The sequence below is a fragment of the Ranitomeya imitator genome, chromosome 4 (genome assembly GCF_032444005.1).
Source record: "Ranitomeya imitator isolate aRanImi1 chromosome 4, aRanImi1.pri, whole genome shotgun sequence".
NCBI lineage: Eukaryota > Metazoa > Chordata > Amphibia > Anura > Dendrobatidae > Ranitomeya > Ranitomeya imitator.
Window position 1 is genome coordinate 32,476,767 of NC_091285.1, and position 27,757 is coordinate 32,504,523.

General features: G+C 39.7%; 1 protein-coding gene across 2 annotated transcripts in view; it reads left to right on the forward strand.

The window, feature by feature from the left end:
* The window catches only part of EBF1 (EBF transcription factor 1), a 439,027-nt gene that overhangs the window by 42,718 nt on the left and 368,552 nt on the right, over window positions 1-27,757 (forward strand). For both annotated transcript variants that reach the window (XM_069763497.1, XM_069763496.1), the window contains exon 6: window positions 391-459. In XM_069763497.1, the coding sequence (XP_069619598.1) occupies window positions 391-459 (69 nt within the window). The remainder of the gene's footprint in view (window positions 1-390; window positions 460-27,757) is intronic.

Here is a 27,757-nt window from a genome sequence, read left to right on the forward strand (position 1 = left end):
CTTAGGGGTTGAAATCCTCTGTGACTTTTCAACCAGCAAAAAACGTTATTCACGGCTTCTCTTAACGCTCTCCAGTAAATTTTATTTAAATGCTTTGAAAGCAATATCTAAATTCGATATACGGAAACTATGAAAAGGCGTAAAGTCGGTATTTCGGGGGATCCATTTGCTGATTTCTTAGGCTTTAATAAGCCGGCAGCTGTGCTGGCCGAGGCTCCAGCGAGTAATTAGCCCCCATGCGGCTTTACGTGTTTTCTGACACAGCTTCCAGGTAGCTCGGATTCCGCTAATGTCGCTGCAATTGGAACCCGTCGTCTCAATGAGGCTGAATTTTGCGGTACAGCCATAATACTGATGTTTTCTCCTTTTTTTTTTGTTTTTTCTCCGCAGTCGCTGTTGTGATAAGAAGAGCTGTGGGAATCGGAACGAGACGCCATCCGATCCGGTGATTATTGACAGGTTGGAGCTGCCTTTATTTTCTTCTCCTTGGCTGAACCTCATTACTATGAAACACCTGCCCCATGCCGCTTCTCGGTGCGGGCGTCGGGCAGATGAAAGCAGCGGTGACGGTTGGGTACGGCACACTGTAGTGCCATGAGACGAGCGAGCACCCGACCACATAACACCTTCTCTGCCCTTTCCAACATCTGTTCCGTAATGTCGCACAATCTCTAATTGCTTTTCAAACTTAATAAAGGTTCCAAAACCAATCATTGGAATTTACCGTAAAAACGGGGGGGGGGGGGGGGGGGAGGGGCCGCCAAACTCACCGTGGTGGCTTGTATTAATCAAAGCTGGGGGTCACAACTTAATACACAGCTACATATATATGATATTCACATTAGACTTCTCTCCTAATGAGTAAAGTAACTCGGAGATCAGATCTATTTAATTGCCATACCTAGATGTACACTACTTAAAGGGGAATCTCCGAGAGGGCCACTATTTTAATTGGGATCATAGAACAAAATAATTTATGCCCATAAGCAAACTTTCACTATTAGCTGGTATGCACACATTAAGTGGAGGCTATTATCAGAAAATGACCTAGGTTTTTATGTTACATGTAGTTTTTTTTTCTTTAATTTGGCAATGTTTTTTAATAACTGTATTAAAAAACGGAATGAATCAACTTGCAATTTTCACACTGGCCACTGGGGCTTTTTTTTAGACTCATACTTCCTGTCTTTTTAGGAAGAGTTTTCAACAGCCTCTTTATCAGCAGAGGCAGGATTACAGTGACAGGTTAGCACAGGATCCACCAATTTCCCTGCTACCCCAGGCTTCATAATGACCCTTGAACACACTCATTAGATGCCTCATTACAAAAGATGTTGTTAGAGTCTGTAGATTGTGGCTAATGTACATGTGCATTTCCTGAAAGGACAGGAAGTATAAGCCAAAAAAAAACTCCAGTGGTCAGTATGAGAATTGCAACGTATATGTTTGATATTTTTAATACAGATTGTAATACCGGAAAAAAAAAGTATGGTGAAAAATAATAGCAAAAAAAATAAAAAATATATTTAACACAAAAACCAAGAAGAAGAACAAAACTCAAATGATCCAGAATTGTTTTAATAGGAAGTATTTCTAAAGTAGACACGTCAGGAGAAAATATCTATCATCCATATCTATGTCCCCAATGAAAATGCTGATTGGTCGGAGTAGGAACCGCAAGTGTTGTAATAAGAACTGGTCTGTAAAATAGGATATCCCTGAACCCATGTACAAAATCCTTTACTAAAAAACACAAGCCTACATTTGGATAAAGGCAAAGAAAAATATCACATCAGCTCATCAGCTCACCTTGTCCAGATATCCTTCAATCTTATTAAGGGTGCCGTGCACAGACAGAGATCACGAAAATGATCAGGTAGAAGGCAGGAACAACAACCGCAATGGAAAGGACTATAAAATCATTATTTATTAGTAATTATTAAAATATCAATAGGGAAAAAGTAAAAACTAACACAGTAGGCCTACGCATTTCGAACACTAAGGATCTTTATCATTAAGAGCCTTAGTGCTCGAAATGCGTAGGCATAGTGTGTTTATTTTTTCCCTCGAGTTTCGGGCACTAAGGCATTATTAAAAGCCTATTGCTCAAATTCTGTAGGCCTACTGGGATTATATTTATTTTTCCTATGCGTTTCGAGCCTTAGGGCATTATTAAGAGCCTTAGTGCTCGAAACGCGAAGGACTAGTGTGTTTATTTTTATTTTTTCCCTTTTGATATTTTAATAGTTACTACTAGATAATGTTTTTTAGTCCTTTCCATTGTGGTTGATGATTTCTTCCTGCCTTCTACCTAAATTTGGACACATAAGAAAAAGTCACTGCTGCTTTCATTTTGAGGGCAAAACCCACCCAATGCTTACGACTGAAGAAGCTATTTTGTGGCCTCAACCAAATTTCCAGGGGCGAATTGTCATCAGGACTAAACTGGATTTTGAACACAACCCATGATTTACATCCATCTTCTGGACTAAACCATTTTTGGGGGTGTTCACTTGGCCAACAAAATGGCCGTCTTCTTGGCATTGGGTGGCGGATATTTTTTTGTTACCTACAATATACGCTTTGGGCTTGAATTGCCTGTTTGGATTCGATCACATTTGATTGAGGAATGTCATGTCTGTGTCTTCATGGATGTCTAGGGTTGGAGATAAGGTCCATCAGGCTCATTTGCTGGGTTTCGGCACCAGGCCATGAGTAGATCTTGTTGTTTTTATTTTTCTTGTCCCATCTTCTGTTTCCGAATATGATGCATGATTAAATTCTACGAAGAGTATATTGTCTCTATGTGCCTGGTACAGTAGGGTTTTGGGTTTGTTATTGTTGTATTTCACGGTTAAGCATTGGTTTTGGAATATGGACCAAAGTACATGTAAGAGTTTGAAGTTGTCTATAATAATGGAAACTTCGGCATTCTAACTCAAGTCCTGGGTAGATAATATACGCTAAATGACTTGATATGTGATATGTCTCTGTCTTACTATTGGTGATCTGACTTCATGAAAAAATATTGTCATGACTCGAACATCATCTACGGTATATAAAGGGGTATATATATATATATATATATATATATATATATATATATATATATATATATATATATAAATATGTTAAGTAAAACTATGTGTTTCAGAGATCCTCAGGTCAAAAATCCACAATACTGCACATAGCAAAAAAAATTATTTTTAAAGGGGACCTTTCACTGGATTTTTTTAATACAAATCAGGTGTCTCCTCCAAATGCTGTAGCTTCGCTGATTCTGGAACACTTTTCCTTTTTTGCCTACGCCCTTCCATTCCAAAGTTATAAAGTAATAAAGTAGTAATAAAGAAGCAAATCTCCCCCTCAAGCAACTGGGCGTGTAATGCAGAACTTCTCTGTGGGCGTGGCCATGTTTTGATTGGCCAGCATCAGAAGAAAAGAAACAAATTGAAAGAAAGAAATTCTATGGTATACGCCCAGCCGGCAGAGGCGAAAATTTGCGCTATTATTAACAAGCGGCATAACTTTGGAACGGAGGGGCACAGAAAAAAAAGAAAAACTGTTTCAGAATCAGTGAAACAGCTGGAATTGGAGGAGATACTCAATATAATTGAAAAAAAAATCCCTTGAAGGGTCTTCTTCGGTGCCTATTATTTTAACATATGTTGTAATTAATTTTTTCAACCTAAATAAGCGTTCGGCACAAATCCGTAACTTAAAGGAGTTGTCCTACAAAAAATATTTATTAATTATCTACAGAAGAGGAGCTAAATGTATGTTTTTTGGGGTCCAGCTTCTTGAGACCCTCTGATCCTGCCCTAAAATCTCTTATGGGAATGGAGTGATAGTGCGCATGCATGATGCCAGAGGTCGCACATGCTCAAAGCTGCTCCATTCACACATGAGAGTTTGGGGTCCTCGTTCTCGTGAATTGTCGGTCACAGCAGATGGACCCCCAGCGAACATACATTTATCATCTATTCAGTACGTAGGTAATATATGTTGTGTAGGACAACCCTATAAAAAGAATCAGAGCAACCCCATCTGCACTGAAATGTCATAATGATTTTTTTTAAGGTCCAACATCATTTGGTAAATGTTGAAAACCATAGGCATTGGTGCTCCTCTGGGGGAAGTTTGCCAAGCTGGAATTTAAAATATTAATTTATTTGTCTATTTATTTTCTATTGTATTTATTTCATGTGTTGATTTTTAACTAGATGTATGCTTGCAAAGAAATGATTTATGCGATTGTTTATATGTTTGGATGCTATTTTTATTTAGAATGTTTTTGAAAATGTTTTTTGAAAAAAAAGGTTACTTTATACTTGAGTATAACATGTACTTCTATAAAAAAATACTAACCAGATGACTTTTATGGGAGCGTAGAGAAGGACGGTCCCAAGTTAGATCTGACTCCTCCTGGTTCCCAATGGATAATGCTGTACCTCTTCATGGACACTGTAAGCAGTGACATACAACAAGTTGCAAGGCGAATATTTTATGCCCCCTCACCCGTGGACAATGGATATTATTTAATGATTTTTTTAAAACTTTTTATTATTTTTTTAAGGAATTATTTTATTACCCTATCCCTACCCATAACTCTATCCCTAACCCTATCACCAATCCTATCTCTATCCCTAACCCTATCACCAATCCTAACTCTAACCCTAACCCTATCACCAATCCTAACTCTAACTCTAACCCTATCAGCAATCCTAACTCTATCCCTAACCCTATCACCAATCCTAACTCTAACCCTATCACCAATCCTAACTTTAACCCTAACCCTATCACCAATCCTAATTCTAACTCTAACCCTATCAGCAATCCTAACTCTATCCCTAACCCTATCACCAATCCTAACTCTATCCCTAACCCTATCACCAATCCTAACTCTAACTCTAACCCTATCAGCAATCCTAACAAATTCAAATTCAAATTCAAATGAGCTTTATTGGCAGGACTAAGTACATGTTAGCATTGCCAAAGCATATGGTAAAAATACAGGGGTGGGGGAGGGGGGGCATATAGAGGTCCAGGGAATATCAAATTCCTTTTAGAGGATAGGGGATGTTTCCAGGGTGGGGTATAGGAGTCCATGACATATCGGGCTCTTTAGTCGGGGGATAGGGATATGTCCAGTGTTGGGGTACGGGAGTCCATGACATATCAGGCTCCTCTTAGTCTGTGGCAGGCACTGACATATTCCGCTGCTACGAACTCTATCCCTAACCCTATCACCAATCCTAACTCTAACCCTATCACCAATCCTAACTCTAATCCCAGCCCTATCACCAATCCTAACTCTATCCCTAACCCTATCACCAATCCTAACTCTAACCCTAACCCTATCACCAATCCTAACCCTGTCCCTAACCCTATCACCAATCCTAACCCTATCCCTAACCCTATCACCAATCCTAACCCTATCCCTAACCCTATCATTAATCCTAACTCTATCCCTAACCCTATCACCAATCCTAACTCTATCCCTAACCCTATCACCAATCCTAACTCTATCCCTAACCCTATCACCAATCCTAACTCTATCCCTAACCCAATTCAAATGAGCTTTATTGGCAGGACTAAGTACATGTTAACATTGCCAAAGCATATGGTAAAAATACTGGGGTGGGGGAGGGGGGGCATATAGAGGTCCAGGGAATATCAAATTCCTTTTAGAGGATAGGGGATGTTTCCAGGGTGGGGTATAGGAGTCCATGACATATCGGGCTCTTTAGTCGGGGGATAGGGATATGTCCAGTGTTGGGGTACGGGAGTCCATGACATATCAGGCTCCTCTTAGTCTGTGGCAGGCACTGACATATTCCGCTGCTACGGCCACTGCACTTTCCTCTTCCCCCAACCCTATCACCAATCCTAACTCTATCCCTAACCCTATCACCAATCCTAACTCTAACCCTAACCCTATCATTAATCCTAACTCTATCCCTAACCCTATCACCAATCCTAACTCTATCCCTAACCCTATCATTAATCCTAACTCTATCCCTAACCCTATCACCAATCCTAACTCTATCCCTAACCCTATCACCAATCCTAACTCTATCCCTAACCCTATCATTAATCCTAACTCTAGCCCTAACCATAGTGGTAACTTTAGCCCTTACCTTAGTTGGGGTTACAAAAAGAGTGTTAAAACTTAAAAGAGGCTCTGAAAGAAAGAAAGAAAGAAAGAAAGAAAGAGAGAAAGAGAGAAAAAGAAAGAATGGAATGATGTGCATTGTATGTGATTCAATATTTTCCTCATTCTTTAAGAGCTGCTTTTTAGATTTACGCCACTTTTTCTTACCATTACTTGGATTAGGGCTAGAGTTACTACTAGGGTAAGGCTAGGGTTATAGATGGGGTAGGGTTGCTTTTGATACATGATCCATGTTAAGCCTCTAGGAAGGGAAGAGAAATAGCGTTGTGATGACGTGGGATGGGGAAATAAGCACTGAGCCGCTCAGGTTTTGATTTGGGGATTTGTGTGGTGTGAACTAGGTGCAAAGTGTTGCTCAATTACCGCACGTTTTCAGCTCAGGATCCCTCACTATTTTACATATGTCCCTGTTCTTCTATGAATTAAATATACTTCTTTATATATTACTTTGGTTTTTCTATTTTAATTTTCAAAAAAATTAATGCAAAAAGTGTGCAATTATCTTAAGGTCATTTTCACCCAGCGTGAATGTACCCGCCCCGATCTGTTCCCAGGTTGTTAGAAACTCAGCAGCTTGTGAACAAATCTACATTTTATTTTTCCTAGTGGCCACTTTGAATTAGATGTTGGCAATTAATTAGCCGTTCATTGACATCGACAACTCTTTCCCTAATAAATACATTGTGAATTAGTTTGTGCACCTCTACATTCATGTATGTGGACGGAATATATTACCGGCTGCTGCTGGAACGTGGAATATCTCAGTCCAAAGTTGATGGATTTTTTTTTTTTTTCAACTGGCCTCACTGGTTTATGGAATGTGTCTGTCAACGCGTAGGAATGGTCTGTGTAAGGAACTAATCTGCGAAAAAATCCCTGGAGGAAATGGCCTCGGCTCTAAGAAAATCCACCGTATACCCGTTTAATGATAAGCAAAATCCGAATTATGTCTACATAAAAATGGCAGCTTTTTACATGGGCTAAAAGTTTAAGTATATTTTTAAATTTATATTTGTATATAAAACACCGTGTGTGGTATAAAAATATATATATAATGTTATGAAATGGAAACGTGGAAATCAAAAACAGTGCAGAAATTAGTGTAAAGCTCCTGAGGGCCACTGGCTAAGGGCCCATCCTATAAATCTAAAAAAAAAGGGAATTACCCATCTGCCATGTTTCTGCTTTGCTAAATAAAGCCTTTCTCAAGCCTGGAATTAGATTATCTATCAGTATCTATTATCTATCTATTATCTATCTATCTATCTATTATCTATCTATCAATCTACCTATTATCTATCTATCTATCTATCTATTATCTATCTTCTATCTATCTATCTTTCTATCTATCTATCTATTATCTATCTGTCTATTATCTATCATCTATTTATTATCTATCTATCTATCTATCTATTATCTATCTATTATCTATCTTCTATCTATCTATCTATCTATCTATCTATCTATCTATCTATCTATCTATCTATCTATTATCTATTTTCTATCTATCTATTATCTATTTATTATCTATCTATTATCTATCTTCTATCTATCTATCTATCTATCTATTATCTATCTATCTATTATCTATCATCTATTTATTATCTATCTATTATCTATCTATCTATCTATTATCTATCTATCTATCATCTATCTATCTATCATCTATCTATCTATTATCTATCTATTATCTATCTATTATCTATCTATCATCTATCTATCTATCTATCTATCTATTATCTATCTATTATCTCTCATCTATCTATTATCTATCTATCATCTATCTATCTATTATCTCTCTATCTATTATCTATCTATCTATCTATCTATCTATCTATCTATCTATCTATCTATCTATCTATCTATCTATTATCTATCTATCTATCTATCTATCTATCATCTATCTATATATCTATTATCTATCTATATATCTATTATCTATCTATCTATCTATCTATCTATCTATCTATTATCTGTCTATCTATTATGTATTATCTATCATCTACCTATCTATTATCTATTATCTATCTATCTATTATATATCTATCTATCCATCTATTATCTATCTATCTATCTATTATCTATCTATTGTCTGTCTATCTATATATCTATCTATCTATTATCTATCTATCTATCTATCTATCTATCTATCTATCTATCTATCTATCTATCTATCTTCTATCATCTATTTATCTATCTATCTACCTATTGTCTATCTATTATCTATCTATTATCTGTCTATCTATCTATTATCTGTCTATATATCTTCTTATCACAACTTTTTCTGTGTCTACATTCCAGCTGATTTTCCACCTATAATTTCTGCTCCTCGCTTGTTTATTATTTTTCTTCCTCTCTTTCCCCTTGTTTTATGCCGGGTAGTTATTAGTTCCTGTTTCGGGCTTCTCACTGCTTTTTTAGTTAGGCCTTACGTAATTGGATATATCGTCGCACTGTCCTGTTCTCATTACCGCTCTCTGTGTATTAACCCTCCTTTGAGTGTAGAGAGTGCACTGTGCGTTAACGAGGACTGACAGTAAAGAGGCCCGGATCATTAGGGCGTGAAATTGTTACTTTTTAAGATATGCGTCCCTTTCTGCAACTAGCAAACCCGAATCAGCTTGTTAATTTTGTTCTGTTTTATGTAAGATTTTGGGGGGATTTCTGTGAAATAATATAACATTTTCTAGATATCGCTGACATTTTTGCAGGGGCTTTGTTGAACATCATTAATAAAATGTAGATTTTTCATAGCTTAGTTTGACTGTATGTTCCTTTAAATTAACCATACCTCCATGGCATGAGTTCTATGTAATTGTATCTGCTGTAAGATAACGGAACACGACATGTGTCAATGGGAAGGAAAAAGAAAAATTAATTTTCACATTTTTATCTGATTTTTTTTTTTAAATGGACATGGCTTTACAAAGTTTTCTGAATTATAGAAACCTCAGAATTTCATAAGAAGTCAAGATAATGGTCAGAAGGTCAGAGAAGGAAAATAATTAGTAACAATAATTGTTCCAAACAATCCCGAATTTACCAGAACTGTCTCAAACTTTCAGAACAATTTTGGGAAATTCAAGGGGTTGAAATTATGTATACTCCACCGAAAAATGTTCTTGCCTGTTTTTGGGTGTTTTTATGTGGTCCTCAGGGGCGGGACTCAAAAATTCCTATTTTACTAACTGAGATCTCTGTATGTACTGTATGAAATAACTGCACTATTTAGTTAGACTTGGAGCGATTATCATTTCACAATCTTAAAGGGAAGCTGTCAGCAGGATTTGACCCCCAAAACTATTTGTCTGCACATGTAGCTCTTTGAAAGACAAGTCCAGCAATACCTTTACATGGCCGGTCCGTTCCTCCGTTCTTGAGAAATCAGTGTTTGAATTGATATGCAAATGAGGCTGAAGAGCTATGGTAGATCCATAGGTAGTACCATATCAACTCAAACACTGATTTCTCAGGAAGGGAGGAACGGACCGGCCATGTAAAGGTATTGCTGGACTTGTCTTTCAAAGAGCTACATGTACAAATACTTAATTTGGGGGGTGAAATACTGCAGATTTTTTCCCTTTAAGGCCCCCATACATATGAGATTGCTAATGGCTGAGCACACATTTGGCTGACAGCAATCTTTCCCATATCTCCCATACAAACAAATGCCCGACTTGACCAAAACTTTCAAATCGGAGCGTAAAGAAGTCCCTGCTAGGCAGTGACTTGTCTCATGGAGAGCAAAGGGGTCAGGTGTTAAAAATCAAATCATCTGTCGGTGGAGAGTCGCACTTTCGCGTACATTTCAACTCATTTATATGGGTGGATTCGGACGACTCTAGTTGAATATGTCTGGGGGACTTTAAAGGGGCTATCTGCTTTGGACAATCAATATATGCTTTACGCCTTAGATTAGAAGAATATGTAAGCTTTTTTCATAGAAACAGCGCCACCTTTGCCCATAGGTTGATTCTGGTATTGCAACACAGCCTAGTTACTTGAAAAGGGCTCAACTGCAATACCACATTCAACCTATGGATAAGGGTGGCGCTGTTTCTGGGGGAAAAAAAAACCTAAATGCTTCAGCTAATATCAGTTAACCCTTTCTATACATGAATGCTGGTTGGATATACAGTACGTATAAATATGGAATGGCACTTTAAAGGCTATATGCTAAGCTGGTCGACTGCCAAGTTTGTGCAATGAATGAGTCACTCCAACATAAAGCGGTGTGGCTGTGTTATTTTCTTTTCAAGACCACTTGATAATGGTTACATATGAACTGAAGTCAATGTGATAACAGCAGCATTAGTCAGTGATTTATTTCCATCATAATGGTAAGAGTTATACAGACCGGAGTATTTATCTACATGTGCACTATAGGGTGTCGTTATATTCCTGGCATGTTTTTATATCAATTCTTATCATGTTAGATAATATTATGAGGTTCATATAAATAATTCTTGATAACAAGGGGGCGTCATGTGACCCTCAAAAGAAAAAAAACTCAAAAAAGCATCCAAGCTCCTAAGATCGACTTCGCCCCCTCACTTTGGGCGTACCAATCTTATCACAGCCTGGACAATTTCCCCTTGCTTGTTTTGTTTTCAGATCTTTTAAGAACTTTTTAAAATAATAATTATAATAATATGAATTATTACCGTATATATATATATATATATATATATATATATATAATATTTATTATTATTATAACTATTATTATTTAAAATCTATAATATATATCTTCATATATAAATAATATTTATTATTATTATAATTATTATTAATTACATATATAATATGTATATCTACATATATATATATAATTATATTTATTATTATAATTATTATTATTTAAAAATATATATATTATATACAGTATATATCTACATATATATAAATAATATTTGTTATTATTATAATAATTATTATTTTATATATATATATATATATATATATACTGTATATATATATATATATATACATATATATACAGTACAGACCAAAAGTTTTGACACACCTTCCCATTTAAAGATTTTTCTGTATTTTCATGACTATGAAAATTGTACATTACACTGAAGACATCAAAACTATGAATTAACACATGTGGAATTATATACTTAATAAAAAAGGGTGAAACAACTGAAATTATGTCTTATATTCTAGGGTCTTCAAAGTTGCCACTTTTTGCTTTGATGACTGCTTTGCACACTCTTGGCATTCTCTTGATGAGCTTCAAGAGGTAGTCACCGGGAATGGTCTTCCAACAATCTTGAAGGAGTTCCCAGAGATGCTTAGCACTTGTTGGCCCTTTTGCCTTCACTCTGCGGTCCAGCTCACCCCAAACCATCTCGATTGGGTTCAGGTCTGGTGACTGTGGAGGCCAGGTCATCTGGCGCAGCACCCCATCACTCTCCTTCTTGGTCACATAGCCCTTACACAGCCTGGAGGTGTGTTTGGGGTCATCGTCCTGTTGAAAAAGAAATGATGGTTCAACTAAATGCAAACCGGATGGAATAGCATGCCGCTGCAAGATGCTGTGGAAGCCATGCTGGTTCAGTATGCCTTCAATTTTGAATAAATCCCCAACAGTGTCACCAGCAAAGCACCCCCACACCATCACACCTCCTCCTCCATGCTTCACGGTGGGAACCAGGCATGTAGAGTCCATCCGTTCACCTTTTCTGCGTTGCACAAAGACACAGTGGTTGGAACCAAAGATCTCAAATTTGGACTCATCAGACCAAAGCACAGATTTCCAGTGGTCTAATGTCCATTCCTTGTGTTCTTTAGCTCAAAAAAGTCTCTTCTGCTTGTTGCCTGTCTTTAGCAGTGGTTTCCTAGCAGCTATTTTACCATGAAGGCCTGCTGCACAAAGTCTCCTCTTAACAGATGTTGTAGAGATGTGTCTGCTGCTAGAACTCTGTGTGGCATTGACCTGGTCTCTAATCTGAGCTGCTGTTAACCTGCGATTTCTGAGGCTGGTGACTCGGATAAACTTATGCTCAGAAGCAGGGGTGACTCTGGGTCTTCCTTTCCTTGGGCGGTTCTCATATGAGCCAGTTTCTTTGTAGCGCTTGATGGTTTTTGCAACTGCACTTGGGGATTCTTTCAAAGTTTTCCCAATTTTTTCGAACTAACTGACCTTCATTTCTTAAAGTAATGATGGCCACTCATTTTTCTTTACTTAGCTGCTTTTTTCTTGCCATAATACAATTTCTAACAGTCCATTCAGTAGGACTATCAGCTGTGTATCCACCAGACTTCTGCACAACACAACTGATGGTCCCAACCCCATTTATAAGGCAAAAATTCCCACTTATTAAACCTGACAGGGCACACCTGTGAAGTGAATACCATTCCCGGTGACTACCTCTTGAAGCTCATCAAGAGAATGCCAAGAGTGTGCAAAGCAGTCATCAAAGCAAAAGGTCGCTACTTTGAAGAACCAGAATATAAGACATATTTTCAGTCGTTTCACACTTTTTTGTTAAGTATATAATTCCACATGTGTTAATTCATAGTTTTGATGCTTTCAGTGTGAATGTACAATTTTCATAGTCATGAAAATACAGAAAAATCTTTAAATGAGAAGGTGTGTCCAAACTTTTGGTCTGTACTATATATATATTTATATATATATATATATATATATATATATATATATATAATACCGTAATTTGTAAACTCAATGTGAGCCCCGTTGGAATTGATTGGCTCTGAAATGCATCACATTTCCTTTTGAAAGGGGCCATTGATGCCCTTTCTATGTAGCATAAATAGTCATATTTTGCACAATTTTAACAAAGATTTGTGTGGATTTAGAAGGTTCTTTATAAAATAATTTTAGATTATAATATTTATTGATTCAAGGCTTTTTGATTCTGTTATTCGTCACTAGCATCGCTTCTTTTACTTTCATGGGTAACCCTTTCTAGAAAATCTGAATTTTCAATGATGCAAAAAGTATATTTAAAGCAAGAGGACATAGGCTAACATACATACTATTCTTGCACCCTCCTACGGTGTACAGGAATTAGTCATAGTTACCTATATAGCTGGAAAAGATTTTGCTTTATTGTTTATGCTTGGCAAGACAGGTAAAATTTGTAGATAGAGCGCTACAGTAGTGCTTAAAAGTTTGTGACCCCTTCAGAATGTTCCATATTTCTTCATAAGTTTTTGGAATGTCCCTTATAGAAATGTTATAGGAGAAGCGATCAAGTCAAGGGAGAAAACCCAGAAACTTAATAAAATTGCAACTGTTTTGTAGGGAGGAAAGAGCTAAAATGTCACCCTACAAAACAGCTTCAGCTCGGTTATGTTGCTTCACAAGGGGGTCACGCCACATGAAAGGTTCACATACTTTGCCACTCACAGACATGGGATATTGCATCAATTTCCTTGAATCATTTAAAAATTGACAAAATCTAAAATCTGATGTAGCTTTAGATCAGATTTATGGAGCGATGTGTGAAATTCTTAAAGGTTCACTAAGTTTCAAGCACCACTGTACATAGATGTTAGAGAATAAATAGATAATAGATAAATAATAGATAGTTAGTTGATAGATAATAGATAGATAGTTAATAGATAGATAGATGATAGATAGTTGATAGATAATAGATAGATAGGTAGATAGATAGTTGATAGATAGTACGGGACCCTCTCAGCATTAGTCTATGGTGACACTGGGAAGGGTGGCAGCACCGGATGTTGTACAGAAGCTCCCGGGTGTACTCTTAAAACTGCAATTCTTATTGCAGTAGAAAACAGGAACAGATACTGTACAGCCTTGGTTTGGGTTTGATCAGACATCATGTCAACAAGACCAATGTCTTTTACCTGTTTTTGATCTGTCACAATTAAGTGACTTTACAATATCATGTGAATGAAAGAACATTTTTTTTACATTTTTTTGACATTACGAAGAATACCGAGAAGGTCCCTTCCTTCTCTGACAACTATGATTCCCCTTCTCAGTAAGGTTTCAGAACTTGTAATAGAGATATGGCAGAAACTTTACTTATCGAGAGTTGTTTTCCTTGTAACAACTATTTTTTTTTCTCAGCAGCTCTGGAAATCCCCTCTATAATTAGAATAACCCCAGTGATCTGCATAAAACTCACCCCATAAATGAGTAGATACATAGATGATCTCATTTTACGTGGGACAGAGTGTTTTTTTTAATTAAGAAATGGCTTATCTGTGATCAAGGGAGAGATACATTTTATAAGTAGGCTCCTTTATTACGGTCAATGGGTTATAGAAGGGTTGGATCTGGGAATTAATCTACAGCAATGATCATAGGTTATCTTGAACCTCTTGGGCGCCAATGCAAAATCTCCTACAGAGCTCCTTACTATCATGGGAATGTAATAGCATTGGTATTTTAATATGGGGCAAAGGGACCATTTGGGCACCTTTAGGCTTCAGGGCCCATGGGCGACTGCAGACCCTGAACCTATTATACGGTAGTTACGCCCATGCCCCCATATAATTTAGATAACTATAAATGAAACATTGGTTCTGACAATTGTTCAGCCTGCAGCTATGTCACCCAATGTCCCATACACAGGAGAATTCACTCTACCGAATGCTCCCGTGTTGTCTATAAGAATCTCTGGCATCAGCTTAAATCTGGAGAACACAAGGATCAGCAGGTCAAAGATCAAACCTGCTGGATCCTTATTTCTGCTGACAATCATCAGTTGGGGGCCCCAATACACACTAGAGAATCTCCCTGGGGGCTTTTGGGGTTGAAGAACTGGTCCCCAACAGGATCCTTCAGTGATCCTAGGCCTTCATGCAATATGGCCCTCTAATACAGAAGAGTATTAAAGGTTCAATAGAAGAAGGCCCCATTTATAGATGCCTTAGAGTAAATGTCTTGTCACTAAAGTCTACTTTTAATTATGGCTCATCTGGACCAAGAAATCAAAGACCAGCTTGTTTCCTCCATGTCGAAACAAGATATGATGACTCGAAAATCAACTCCTGAATGGAGAATCCACAAACTGTCTCCTCATATCTCAGCGTCCTAGATACTGGAGAGTTTAACATGGTCAGCAGGAGAATATTAAGGTCTGCCACTGTCATACTTGGATATTTTTTGAGAGGTGTTAATACTGAAACAAGACAGAAGAATCAACGTATCTGAAATGTGGTGCCGGAGAAGGATATCAATACCATGGATGGCAAGAAGAACAAACAAATCAATCAAAATCGAGCCAGAAATGTCACCTGAAGCAGAAATCAGCAAGATACAATTTGACTACTTTGGACACATCATATGCAGAGAGCAATCACTGGAAAAGGACATCATGGTCGGAAAAATAGAAAGAACAAGGTGAAGAGAAAGACTAGCAATCCGTTGGCTTGATTCTATGACAATAATGGCAGAGAAGATCCTGGTGGACCCATCTAGTCTTCTTCAGATCGTTCATCCATTAAGTTGCCATGGCTCAAAACTATTAAAAAATAAATCCTTAGGATAGGTTATCAATATCAGATCGGTAGTAGTCCAACTCCTGGAACTTTCACTGATCATTCAATTGAAGGCGTTACAGATCACTGGTGAGAGCTGCAACCTCTTCATTGTTTACCAGGGGCGGCCCTGATTAGGACTGAGCTATAGAGAGCTGTAATACCAAAGACAGCCACTATTGGATGTATATGTATATCTTGTATATCTAGTAAAATGTATATCTTGTAAAGTATAAAGATCCAGCTACTTCAATCAGCTGATCACAAGCGTAAACTTAGTCCTATCCTAAGAACAGGCCACCCAAAGTCCTACAAAACTCTTGTAACCTCAAGTCCTTATATTTATGTGCTATCAGTGGACCACAATTGTCTTAACATATAAGAATCCGAATTCCCTACCTGTACCAAAACCTTACAGTCAATCAAATCCTACATCTCACATTCGGGATGCCCTGGTGCCGTTGCTAAGTACATGAGAGGTGTGATTTTTCCAGGCACCTTTTTAAGCCTATGTAACGTCTTGAGCCTCTTTGGCGAGCGCTCAGGCGTACGTCGTCTCTCCTGTGAACCCCCCGTTTGTGTTTCCTCAGCTCGTAAGGTGCCGTGAATATGTCCAAAGACTCTCGATTTCTCAGAAACGAAACGCCGTCTAATGATCCAATGATGTCATTTGAAAGGAGCTATTTCCGTGGACACAAATTCACTACCCCCCATTAAAAGCGAGAAGTTATTCCGAGCAGCAAATCATGGCTGGAAAGGGGGGGGGGGAAATTTCTTCTTTTAAATTAAGTTCGGGATTGATTTAATATCCGAATTGTAACTCATATTTGAATTTAAAAGCGCAGCTATAAAATTCCTGTGCCGGAATGGAATAAATTGTGGTTTTATTACCACAATGGGTATCCCTGTGTCCTAACCTTTTTCCTTACCGTTATTTTAGTTCAATAAATAAAACCTCATTAGTCTATCCCTATTTCAAAGAGTTTATTAAATTTTACTGGAGTAATTAGCATAAGCTGTGCTAATTTTTCTAGAAGACTAATGAGTGAGTTTGCTAATTAGGTTTGCAGCGCAAGTATCAAAAAAAAAAAAAAAGAAGACGATGGCAAAGCAGGAAAGGAGATCAGTTTTGAATTCGGCTTTCAAGACTTCTCGCAATGACAGATACGAACATCCAGCTGAACCCTCCAAGATTCCATGCCCAGAAAATGGCCGGGGTGGAATAACCACCACTGTTTGCGTTCTGTCTCTGTCACGCAGTGTACGGCGATAAAGGGGCAGGACGGCGTACTGGGACCCGCACCTGTCCCTGCCACTATAAGGGGCCCTTGCTTTCCCTTATCTCAGGGGTACCTATGATGGTTAGGAGGCCTGAGCCACCAGCGTATCCCTGTCTCCTGTGCAAACCCTATCAGTGGCCCCCTCTCCCCCCAAGGTAGGTGGACTGCTCCAGTGTATTAATACAACAAATAACAGGGTGTACAGACAAGGTAACTAAAAGTCTCAAACTCACCAAATGCTCACACAACCACAGAGGTAACACAGAGAAGGGAAGAGAAGGAAAAAACTAGGAAGGAAAACATGTTTAACATGCAACCAAAACAGCAGACACCAATCTCTGTAAATAAACCTCCAAGCTCCTAATATCACGCTCCTTCAACCTCCAAGCCAGGCAGCAGAACTGATCACTGACAATAGCTGTAGTTAAGGCTGGGTCTATATAGAGGAGAAGATTACAAAATCCACTTCAGCTGAGAGACCCAGCTCACAGCAACTCAGCAACAAGGTTAACTCCTGCACTGCTGGCACAAAGCAGCCAGGTCAGAATACAGGAGAAGAGCTTCTGTTCACTGGGTGTGAACGAGGCCAAGAGTGCTGCGGTTCTCTGGAACCTCTCTGTCGCGGTAGCCCCGTGACAGTCTCATTGTTTCCCATGATCGTGACCATCTATATCTATGGTTAAGATTTTCAATGTATGTACGTCTGTTATCAAATGATACTCATCCTTTTAAAGCGTATCTAATAAATAGTAATTTGTAGATCTTTTTTCTATGCTATTAAAAATTTATTCAAGACCGTACGTTCATTAAAAATTTGTTTCACTAACTACATAATCGTGACCAGACAATTTCTTTTTTGACCGTGTCGACCCCTATCATCATAATTCCTGAGTTAATTGAAATCATAACAGTCTCGTTTTCCCATGGACGAGTTCAAAATGGCTGCCAAAAATTCAAAGCGACTATAGATGAAATAGTTCCAGAAGAGGAAGCCAATAGCCGGATAATAATACTGATTTTGCGGAAATGTGAAAGTCTCCATAGTCTTAAGTGAAAGCCAAGATTAAAATCATATGTATCCAATGCAGTGTAGTATTGGATGTATGTTCGGCACAAACAATGAATGATGATCCAGCCGTTTCTTTTATTAAAACGTGTCCAAAAGTTCCAAAAAAACTTTGATAAAAATTGGAATTGTCGGTTTATCCAAGCAATATGCAATTTTTTCTTTTCCAACGCTTTTCAGACTACTGCAAGTCCTCAATCATGGGTGTTCTGCAACTTCTTGTAGAAGTTTTACAAACTGGGAAGTTTTGTGTAGTTTTGTCTGTCTTTTTGGATGCTAAAAAATGTATCACTGAGCGCTAGTAGACAGTAGCAGAATATGCTGTAGGCATTGATATTTTCAGGCCATTTTTTGCTCATGTAACCCATGTTTTTGTTTTCTGGCATGTTTTTTTTAAAGCATATGTAACGACCGGCGGTGCTAAATGACCGCCAATCTGCTGATTGTGTGCGGATCGGCGGTCGTTTATTGTTTTTCTGTGCTCAGATTGTGCTTCATATACGCACTGAACGATCAGTAATAGATCTGTTCTCAGCAGCACAGGTCCTGTTCAGTAAAAATGAGGAGATCGGCCTGCAGAAAACAGCGTACAAGATTAATTTCCTGACATTCGTGATTTCAAGTGAATTCGAACAGTTAGCACCACTTCTTTATTGAAGTATCGGAGAGCCAGTTAAGGTCATTTTTTGTGGCCGCATAGGTATCACCATGATTCCCAGCAGCTGAGACATCTGGTGGATTATCATACCTTGTACAGTGGGGGTCAGGACCTGAGCCTTCACATATCAGAGGCTCTCAGTGGATCCCAGTTTGTATGGCAGAGTCGTTTTCCATCTCCAGAGTCACTGCACTAAGTTAGTCTCTCTTCTGTAGTATGTAAGCTCTTATGGTCAGTGAGGTCCTCACTCTCTCCTGTAGAGTGTAAGCTCTTATGGTCAGTGAGGTCCTCACTCTCTCCTGTAGAGTGTAAGCTCTTATGGTCAGTGGGGTCCTCTCTCTCCTGTAGAGTGTAAGCTCTTATGGTCAGTGGGGTCCTCTCTCTTTCTCCTGTAGAGTGTAAGCTCTTATGGTCAGTGGGGTCCTCTCTCTCCTGTAGAGTGTAAGCTCTTATGGTCAATGGGGTCCTCTCTCTCTCCTGTAGAGTGTAAGCTCTTATGGTCAGTGGAGTCCTCTCTCTCCTGTAGAGTGTAAGCTCTTATGGTCAGTGGGGTCCTCTCTCTCCTGTAGAGTGTAAGCTCTTATGGTCAGCGGGGTCCTCTCTCTTCTGTAGAGTGTAAGCTCTTATGGTCAGTGGAGTCCTCTCTCTCCTGTAGAGTGTAAGCTCTTATGGTCAGCGGGGTCCTCTCTCTTCTGTAGAGTGTAAGCTCTTATGGTCAGTGGGGTCCTCTCTCTCTCCTGTAGAGTGTAAGCTCTTATGGTCAGTGGGGTCCTCTCTCTCCTGTAGAGTGTAAGCTCTTATGGTCAGTGGGGTCCTCTCTCTCCTGTAGAGTGTAAGCTCGTATGGTCAGTGGGGTCCTCTCTCTCTCCTGTAGAGTGTAAGCTCTTATGGTCAGTGGGGTCCTCTCTCTCTTCTGTAGAGTGTAAGCTCTTATGGTCAGCAGGGTCCTCTCTCTCTCCTGTAGAGTGTAAGCTCTTATGGTCAATGGGGTCCTCTCTCTCCTGTAGAGTGTAAGCTCTTATGGTCAGTGGGGTCCTTTCTCTCCTGCAGAGTGTAAGATCTTATGGTCTGCGGGGTCCTCTCTCTCTCTCCTGTAGAGTGTAAGCTCTTATGGTTAGTGGGGTCCTCTCTCTCCTGTAGAGTGTAAGCTCTTATGATCAGTGTGGTCCTCTCTCTCTCCTGTAGAGGGTAAGCTCTTATGGTCAGAGGGGTCCTCTCTCTCTCCTGTAGAGTGTAAGATCTTATGGTCAGTGGGGTCCTCTCTCTCTCCTGTAAAGTGTAAGCTCTTATGGTCAGTAGGGTCCTCTCTCTCCTGTAGAGTGTAGGCTCTTATGGTCAGTGGGGTTCTCGCTCTCTCATGTAGAATGTAAGCTTTAATGGTCAGTGGGATCCTCTTTCTCCTGAAGAGTGTAGGCTTTTATGGTCAGTGTGATCCTCTCTTTCTCCCTTCTGTAGAGTGTAAGATCTTATGGTCAGTGGGGTCCTCTCTCTCCTGTAGAGTGTAAGCTCTTATGGTCAGTGGGGTCCTCTCTCTCCTGTAAAGTGTAAGCTCTTATGGTCAGCGGGTCCTCTCTCTCCTGTAGAGTGTAACCTCTTATGGTCAGTGGGGTCTTCTCTCTCCTTTAGAGTGTAAGCTCTTATGGTCAGTGGGGTCCTCTCTCTCCTGTAGAGTGTAAGCTTTTATGGTCAGCGGGGTCCTCTCTCTCTCCTGTAGAGTGTAAGCTCTTATGGTCAGCGGGGTTCTCTCTCTCTCCTGTAGAGTGTAAGCTCTTATGTTCAGTGGTGTCCTCTCTCTCCTGTAGAGTGTAAGCTCTTATGGTCAGTGGGGTCCTCTCTCTCCTGTAGAGTGTAAGCTCTTATGTTCAGTGGTGTCCTCTCTCTCCTGTAGAGTGTAAGCTCTTATGGTCAGTGGGGTCCTCTCTCTCCTGTAGAGTGTAAGCTCTTATGGTCAGCGGGGTTCTCTCTCTCTCTCCTGTAGAGTGTAACCTCTTATGTTCAGTTGGGTCCTCTCTCTCCAGTAGAGTGTAAGCTCTTATGGTCAGCGGGGTCCTCTCTCTCCTGTAGAGTTTAGGCTCTTATGGTCAGCGGGGTCCTCTCTCTCCTGTAGAGTATAAGCTCTTATGGTCAGTGGGTCCTCTCTCTACTGTAGAGTGTAAGATCTTATGTTAAGCAGGGTTCTCTCTCTCTCATTCTTCCACATATATTTTCCAAGCAATTACAAGCTTTCCAGTATTGATATTCACACAAATTTATTTGCCACAAATCTAATATTTTGGGAAAATTTGTCGACGTTCAAATTTCAAGAGATCCTCTCATTTCCACTGTTCAGCCAAACCCTGCAGATGACCGCATAAGTGTTGGATAGGAAGCAGCATGGGACTGGTGAGGATGGGTGTTCTTTTATTGTTTTATTCCAGTCTGGACAACAACTCTAAAAAATAAAATACAGTGTGTAGAACACATTGGACATTTCTATAGGACCTTCGCGAAAGCAATTTTATCTGCTCCTGTGTTTTCCACAAGAAAAGTCTGAAAAACTTCCTCCAGATTCTATTCCAACGACTAACAGTCACTTTTTCAGTTTATTAGCAAAATGTTGCTCCATGACCTGATTACTATTAACTACTACTGGCAGCTTATAGGGATAATCAGCCATTAGGGTTTGGAGTGATACCGCACCCCTCCTCAGGTGCTGATCTGAGTTTTTGGGTAGCTCAGCAATTAATCAAAGTTTCTTTTGTGCGATCCCCTCAGTTTCCACACAAACCTCTGACACAATGAGTGTTTTTCTTAACAGGTGGCCGTGGCATCAGTTGAGGTTCGGCAAGGCTCACTAATGGAGCTACGACTGGCACAGAGAACTTTTTCTATATTGTTATCACGTTTTTCACCCCAACTGTGCAAGTCAACGACTTTTCCCTGCCTTCCATTACGTAGCAATTTGCCGAAAGAATTTCTTCCTTAGTCTTTTCTTCTTTTTTTTTTTGGAGAACTTTTTTTCTCTGTGTCAGTAGCACCTAGAAGTTGGTGAATGGCTGGTTTTCTAATGTTTCGCGGAGGTAATGGTGCCAGGGCACACATCCCTAATAAGATATTGTCCAGGCTGTTGCCATATGCTTCGGAGGCTGCCTCGTCTCTCCGCTTCCTTTGATTCCCCTCAATAAGATTATTTCAAACACTCTAATCCTGAATCATTGACATGGATACAAAAGCCCAGTGACATCTAATAGATTCTTCTTAGCTTTGCTTTGCCTCTTGTTCCGTTTCTTTTTCTTCTCTCCTTTTTCCCCCTGACAAAAAGCTGACAGACACTCGGGTCCCGTCCCCCCAGCAGCAGCATGGGGGGCGATGCGTCGAGTATAAAAAGAGGAAAGGGAAGCTGACATAGGGCTGATAAGCTACAGAGAAAAAGCGCCATAGATTAAAAGTAAACGCCAGTAAATCCTACCCATTCTCCCATTCCCCTGTGTCTTTTATTGTTTTCTTTAACCATTTTGCCGCTGTACCAGGGGTCATAAGGCTCTGACGTGATCAGTACAGGAAAAAGAAATTTCAACATGCGATATCAGACTGTTTCTGGGAATGTGTCTCACGAGACACAGAAGAGGCGGCCATTTTTTCACTTTGGAATAACATCTTATCGTTGAGCCTTCCAATACTTAGTATATAGCCTCAACTTAATTGGATCAGTGGAAATAATCTTCAACAAACCCCTACAGAATCCCACATTATCAATATGGATGATACCATTCATCAGCTCATATGGTCTACTGTGCCATCGGTGTAGTTGGTCAACCTATAATGCGTAACAGGTCTTACACTCATCAGTGACTACAATGCAGATTGGAGAAGGTCAACCTTTGGCTCTGCACTTTCTGGGACCTTAAGTATGATGTTTTATTTTTAGGATAGGTCATTAGTATAAGCACTCAAAACTTTGAAGGGGCGGCGGTGCACCGGGAGTGGCGTAGTTACACACTTTGTGTAACGCTGCATGATCTCTCCCATTCACTTGTGGAAAAGAGCCACCATTGATGGTCGCAATACTCGGTTGATCTGGAGAACTGTCAATAGTTGGATATCGATGACTTATCGAAAGGAAAAAATGCCTTAAATTGTCAATAAAAGCTGCATGTATATGGGTTTTGGTCTTGTTAGACCTCAAACTCAACTGCTGGTTAGACAATTTTACCGAGAAGGTTGGGTTTGGGTAGACAATGCTGTTTTGTCTACTATCTCGAATAATACATAAGGATATAACAGCAATGATTAAAATGGGGACCATTTTTTCCAGGGGCAACAAGAGCTAACTCTATAGCACAGGCGGAACCAGACACAAATGGGTCTCTATGCAGTAACAATATATGGGCCCTCTCCAGTTTTGGAGGTCAAAGTGGGCACATGTACGGCTGAACAGTGTATGTCCGCCCCTGCTCTATAGTACATACACCCCTGACTTGGAATTAAATAACCTGTCCTTCAAACTAAATGAGGAAGCCACCTAATTGTGGCTCGTATAGATGATATAGACAGGTGGCTCTGTTATAAGGACGTGTATGTGATGGCAGCTACATGACAGATTCATCGGCATCCTGACAGCTTTCCTACAGAAAAGCCAGCGCAGATCAGAAAATAGACATTCTGTGACCATATAAAGGCACCAGGCTGCACAAAATAATGACACCAGATACTAAGTTATACTTTATGGGATTTAACATCGACTTTATGGCCCGAGTTTGGAACACAAGGAAAAGACACTATTCATCTAACGCAAAAAGAGTGGGGTGTGTAAACCCTAGGATGGGTGGCAGTGCCCTCTTTCCTCGAGACATGCTCCCATTTCGTTAGGACTCCACCGGTCTCTTCTTCCTGCTCTCTCTTAAAATCCTGCTCGGCCAATCGCTGCGAGAGGCTGGTCACTGTTGTGGTCTGTGATTAGCTGGGTAGGCTTTTCCTGGCATTTCCTGTGTGTTGAGATGGGATCGGGAAGTAGGACGCGGATAGTATGGGAATGAGATCTGGGGGGAAGAGGGACCAATGGACCTAATTATTGATTCCTCTGGACATTTTTTACGCCACTTGGTCCCTTTTTGAACCAAAAATTTGATTAGCCAGACAACCCCTTTAAGCTAATAAAAAGTTAACATGGTTGTAAACTCTTTTCCATGTTAAAAAAAAAATTTGCTCTAATTTTTTTTTGTTGTTGTTCGAAGCGCATTAACAGAATTATCATTCTAAATGATGCCGCTAAGTGGGACCTTGAAAACAATTTGTTTTCCTGAAACTTCACAGGAGAGAATTGCTCGGAGATCCACATCCAGCGGAGAGATCTTCTCTTCTAAAGATGAAGAGGAAACAAAGATTGAGGACACATTTGAAGTTAAGCTTCTCTGATGCATTTTTGTCCCTAATCCATTCTCTGTGCGTGTTTCTTATTGATCTTCCATCTTCATGACAAGGGCTCACTTGGTTTTTTTTTCAAAACTCAGCGCTCCGTTTTTGTAAAGTGTATATTGCTGACGGTTACGGTTTGGGAGATGCCCGTCCGATGCTGTTTTCAGGGCTGAGACCCAACTATCGAAGTATCTTGTAACTTGAATCCCGAGGAAGTCTCAAACTTCGGTTCCTAAAGCTTGGCAGAACATTTTATTTGACCCTCTGGTAAAGAAATAGGGTACAAGATGCATTTTTAGATCTTTATTATGACCTGGACAATACGGATGGCCTACATTGTCTTATCTTAAAAAGATGAGATGTACAACTCTGACCTTTACCTCCATCTTATGGACAATAGACCTTGACAGGCAGTCTGATAGTTCCTACTGAGAAGTAAGGTCTTGGAGAAAGTCACAGGTTGGAAGAAGACATTCCGGACTCTCCTTTCCAGTGATGGAGGTTATCATTTTAAAGAGGTTGTCCACGCTTGAGTACATTTTGACCACTACACACCATTAGGAATCGGCTCCACTTGTAGGGTACGGTAATTGTCACGTGACCACAAGCATGTGATTTACATACTTGCAGTCCCATGTCACCTAAAGTCCAAATAGAACATTAAACGAAGCGGCAGAAACTCTAGTCGGCACGTGATTGTAAGTATGCAAATCAAGTTAGTACTGTCATGTGTCTACTACTGGAAACTGCATGTGGAGCTGAATACTAATGGTGTGTATATTACCTGCGAGCTTAGCCAAACCCTATGGATGTGTATATTGCCTGTGAGTGGAGTCGAATCGTAAAGATGTGAATATCACTTGCAAGTGGAGCCGAATCCTAACGTTGTGTATATTACCTGCAAGTGGAGCTGAATCATAACGGTGTGCATATTACTTTCAAGTGGAGCTAAATCTTAACAGTGTGTATGTTATCTGTAAGTGGAGCGGAATCCTAATAATGTGTATATTACCTGAGAGTGGAGCTGAATCCCAATGATGATTATATTACCTGAGAGTGGAGCTGAATCCTAATGATGATTATATTACCTGAGAGTGGAGCTGAATCTTAATGGTTTGTTTATTACCTGAGAGTGGAGCTGAATCCTAATGATGATTATATTACCTGAGAGTGGAGCTTAATCTTAATGGTTTGTTTATTACCTGAGAGTGGAGCTGAATCCTAATAGTGTGTTTATTACCTGAGAGTGAAGTTGAATCCTAATAATGATTATATTACCTGAGAGTGGAGCTGAATCTTAATGGTGTGTTTATTTCCTGAGAGTGGAGCTGAATCCTAATGGTGTGTATATTACCTGAGAGTGGAGCTGAATCCTATTGATGTGTTTATTACCTGAGAGTGGAGCTGAATCCTAATGATGTGTATATTACCTGAGAGTGGAGCTGAATCCTAATGATGTGTATATTACCTGAGAGTGGAGCTGAATCCTATTGATGTGTATATTACCTGGGAGTGGAGCTGAATCCTAATGATGTGTATATTACCTGAGAGTGGAGCTGAATCCTAATGATGTGTATATTACCTGAGAGTGGAGCTGAATCCTATTGATGTGTATATTACCTGGGAGTGGAGCTGAATCCTAATGATGTGTATATTACCTGAGAGTGGAGCTGAATCCTAATGATGTGTATATTACCTGAGAGTGGAGCTGAATCCTATTGATGTGTATATTACCTGGGAGTGGAGCTGAATCCTAATGATGTGTATATTACCTGAGAGTGGAGCTGAATCCTAATGGTGTGTATATTACCTGAGAGTGGAGCTGAATCCTAATGGTGTGTATATTACCTGAGAGTGAAGTTGAATCCTAATAATGATTATATTACCTGAGAGTGGAGCTGAATCTTAATGGTGTGTTTATTACCTGAGAGTGGAGCTGAATCCTAATGGTGTGTATATTACCTGAGAGTGGAGCTGAATCCTATTGATGTGTTTATTACCTGAGAGTGGAGCTGAATCCTAATGATGTGTATATTACCTGAGAGTGGAGCTGAATCCTAATGATGTGTATATTACCTGAGAGTGGAGCTGAATCCTAATGATGTGTATATAACCTGAGAGTGGAGCTGAATCCTATTGATGTGTATATTACCTGGGAGTGGAGCTGAATCCTAATGATGTGTATATTACCTGAGAGTGGAGCTGAATCCTAATGGTGTGTATATTACCTGAGAGTGGAGCTGAATCCTAATGGTGTGTTTATTACCTGAGAGTGAAGTTGAATTCTAATGATGATTATATTACCTGAGAATGGAGCTGAATCTTAATGGTGTGTGTATCACCTGAGAATGGAGCTCAATCTTAATGGCATGTATATTACTTGAGAGTGGAGCTGTATCCTAATAGTGTGTATATCACCTATGAGTGGAGCTGAATCCTAACATTATGTTACCTGCAAGTGGAGCAGAATCCTAATGGTGTATATATCACCTGTGAGTGAAGCTGAATCCTAACAATGTGTATATTACCTGCAAGTGAAGCTGAATCGTAATAGTGTGTATATTACTTGCGAATGGAGCTGAATCCTAATGGTGTGTATATCACCTGAGAGTGAAGCTGAATCTGATCAGTGTGTATATTACCTGTCAGTAGAGCTCAATCCTAACATTGTGTATATCACACACCGTTAGGATCTAGAATGCTCCATAGCTTGCTGAAAATTTGCTTGGGGTTGACAACCCTTTAAACTAAAACCATGAGGGATTCCTATTTTTTTTCAATACAGTCTACATCTTCTAAAGCTCTTTTTCCTTGGTAGTTTTCAACCGGAGGGACGTGTGGGGGGCGATTCCTGATGTACAGTATACCTCTGATGGATGAATCTATATAAGCATACATTAGCATCAAACACACTTAGATACTTATGATAAAAACTGTGTACTGCAATAGCAAAAATGGTTACCCCAGAGGTATACCATCCTGACAGAGGACACTCTCATGCTTCTTGTGCCTTGGGGATTGTTTGATAAATGTGCTGGGAACGCTCTTAGTGCCATTTAGAAAACCGATAGCTTTATAATATGGCAGTGACATCTCCCCCAGGCGATATGTGACTGTAATCCTGACACATACTATACCGACACAGGGGCAGACATACCACTGGGCCAGCTTAGGGGCCAATAAGTAAGGGGCCCACATCCAGCTCCAAAAGTAGGTGCAATTTTTAATTCTGAAAAGTTATTAAACTGCAAAGGGCCCACTGTTCTTACACTGTTCTTGCACAGGGACCCTCTTTTGTCTGTGTCCACCAGTGTACCGACATCCCTACTTTGTCCACCTCCTCTTGCGGCACATTCCCTTCTTTCGTCAAAATATCCTTGCAAAATTTCCCATGCCATTTATAATACAGGTTCCTATTTTTCCCTTTTTACACCTCTCTCTCCAGTGCCTGGTCTCCATTCATTGCTTTTTTTGCAAGTCGACCCTACTAAAACTTGACACAGACGCATTCTGGGAACTTTCCAAAATAAACAAGCCCTTGGCTTGTCCATAGAGGACGTTTCTTGTACGATGCCGGCACATAACTCTACTTGTTTAAGTATGTAGATGGCACTGTTGCAGTAACAGTGCACACACTGGAAACGATATGACGGCTTCTTCTTCTTCCTTTTTTTTTCATCCTCTCCTCCTGA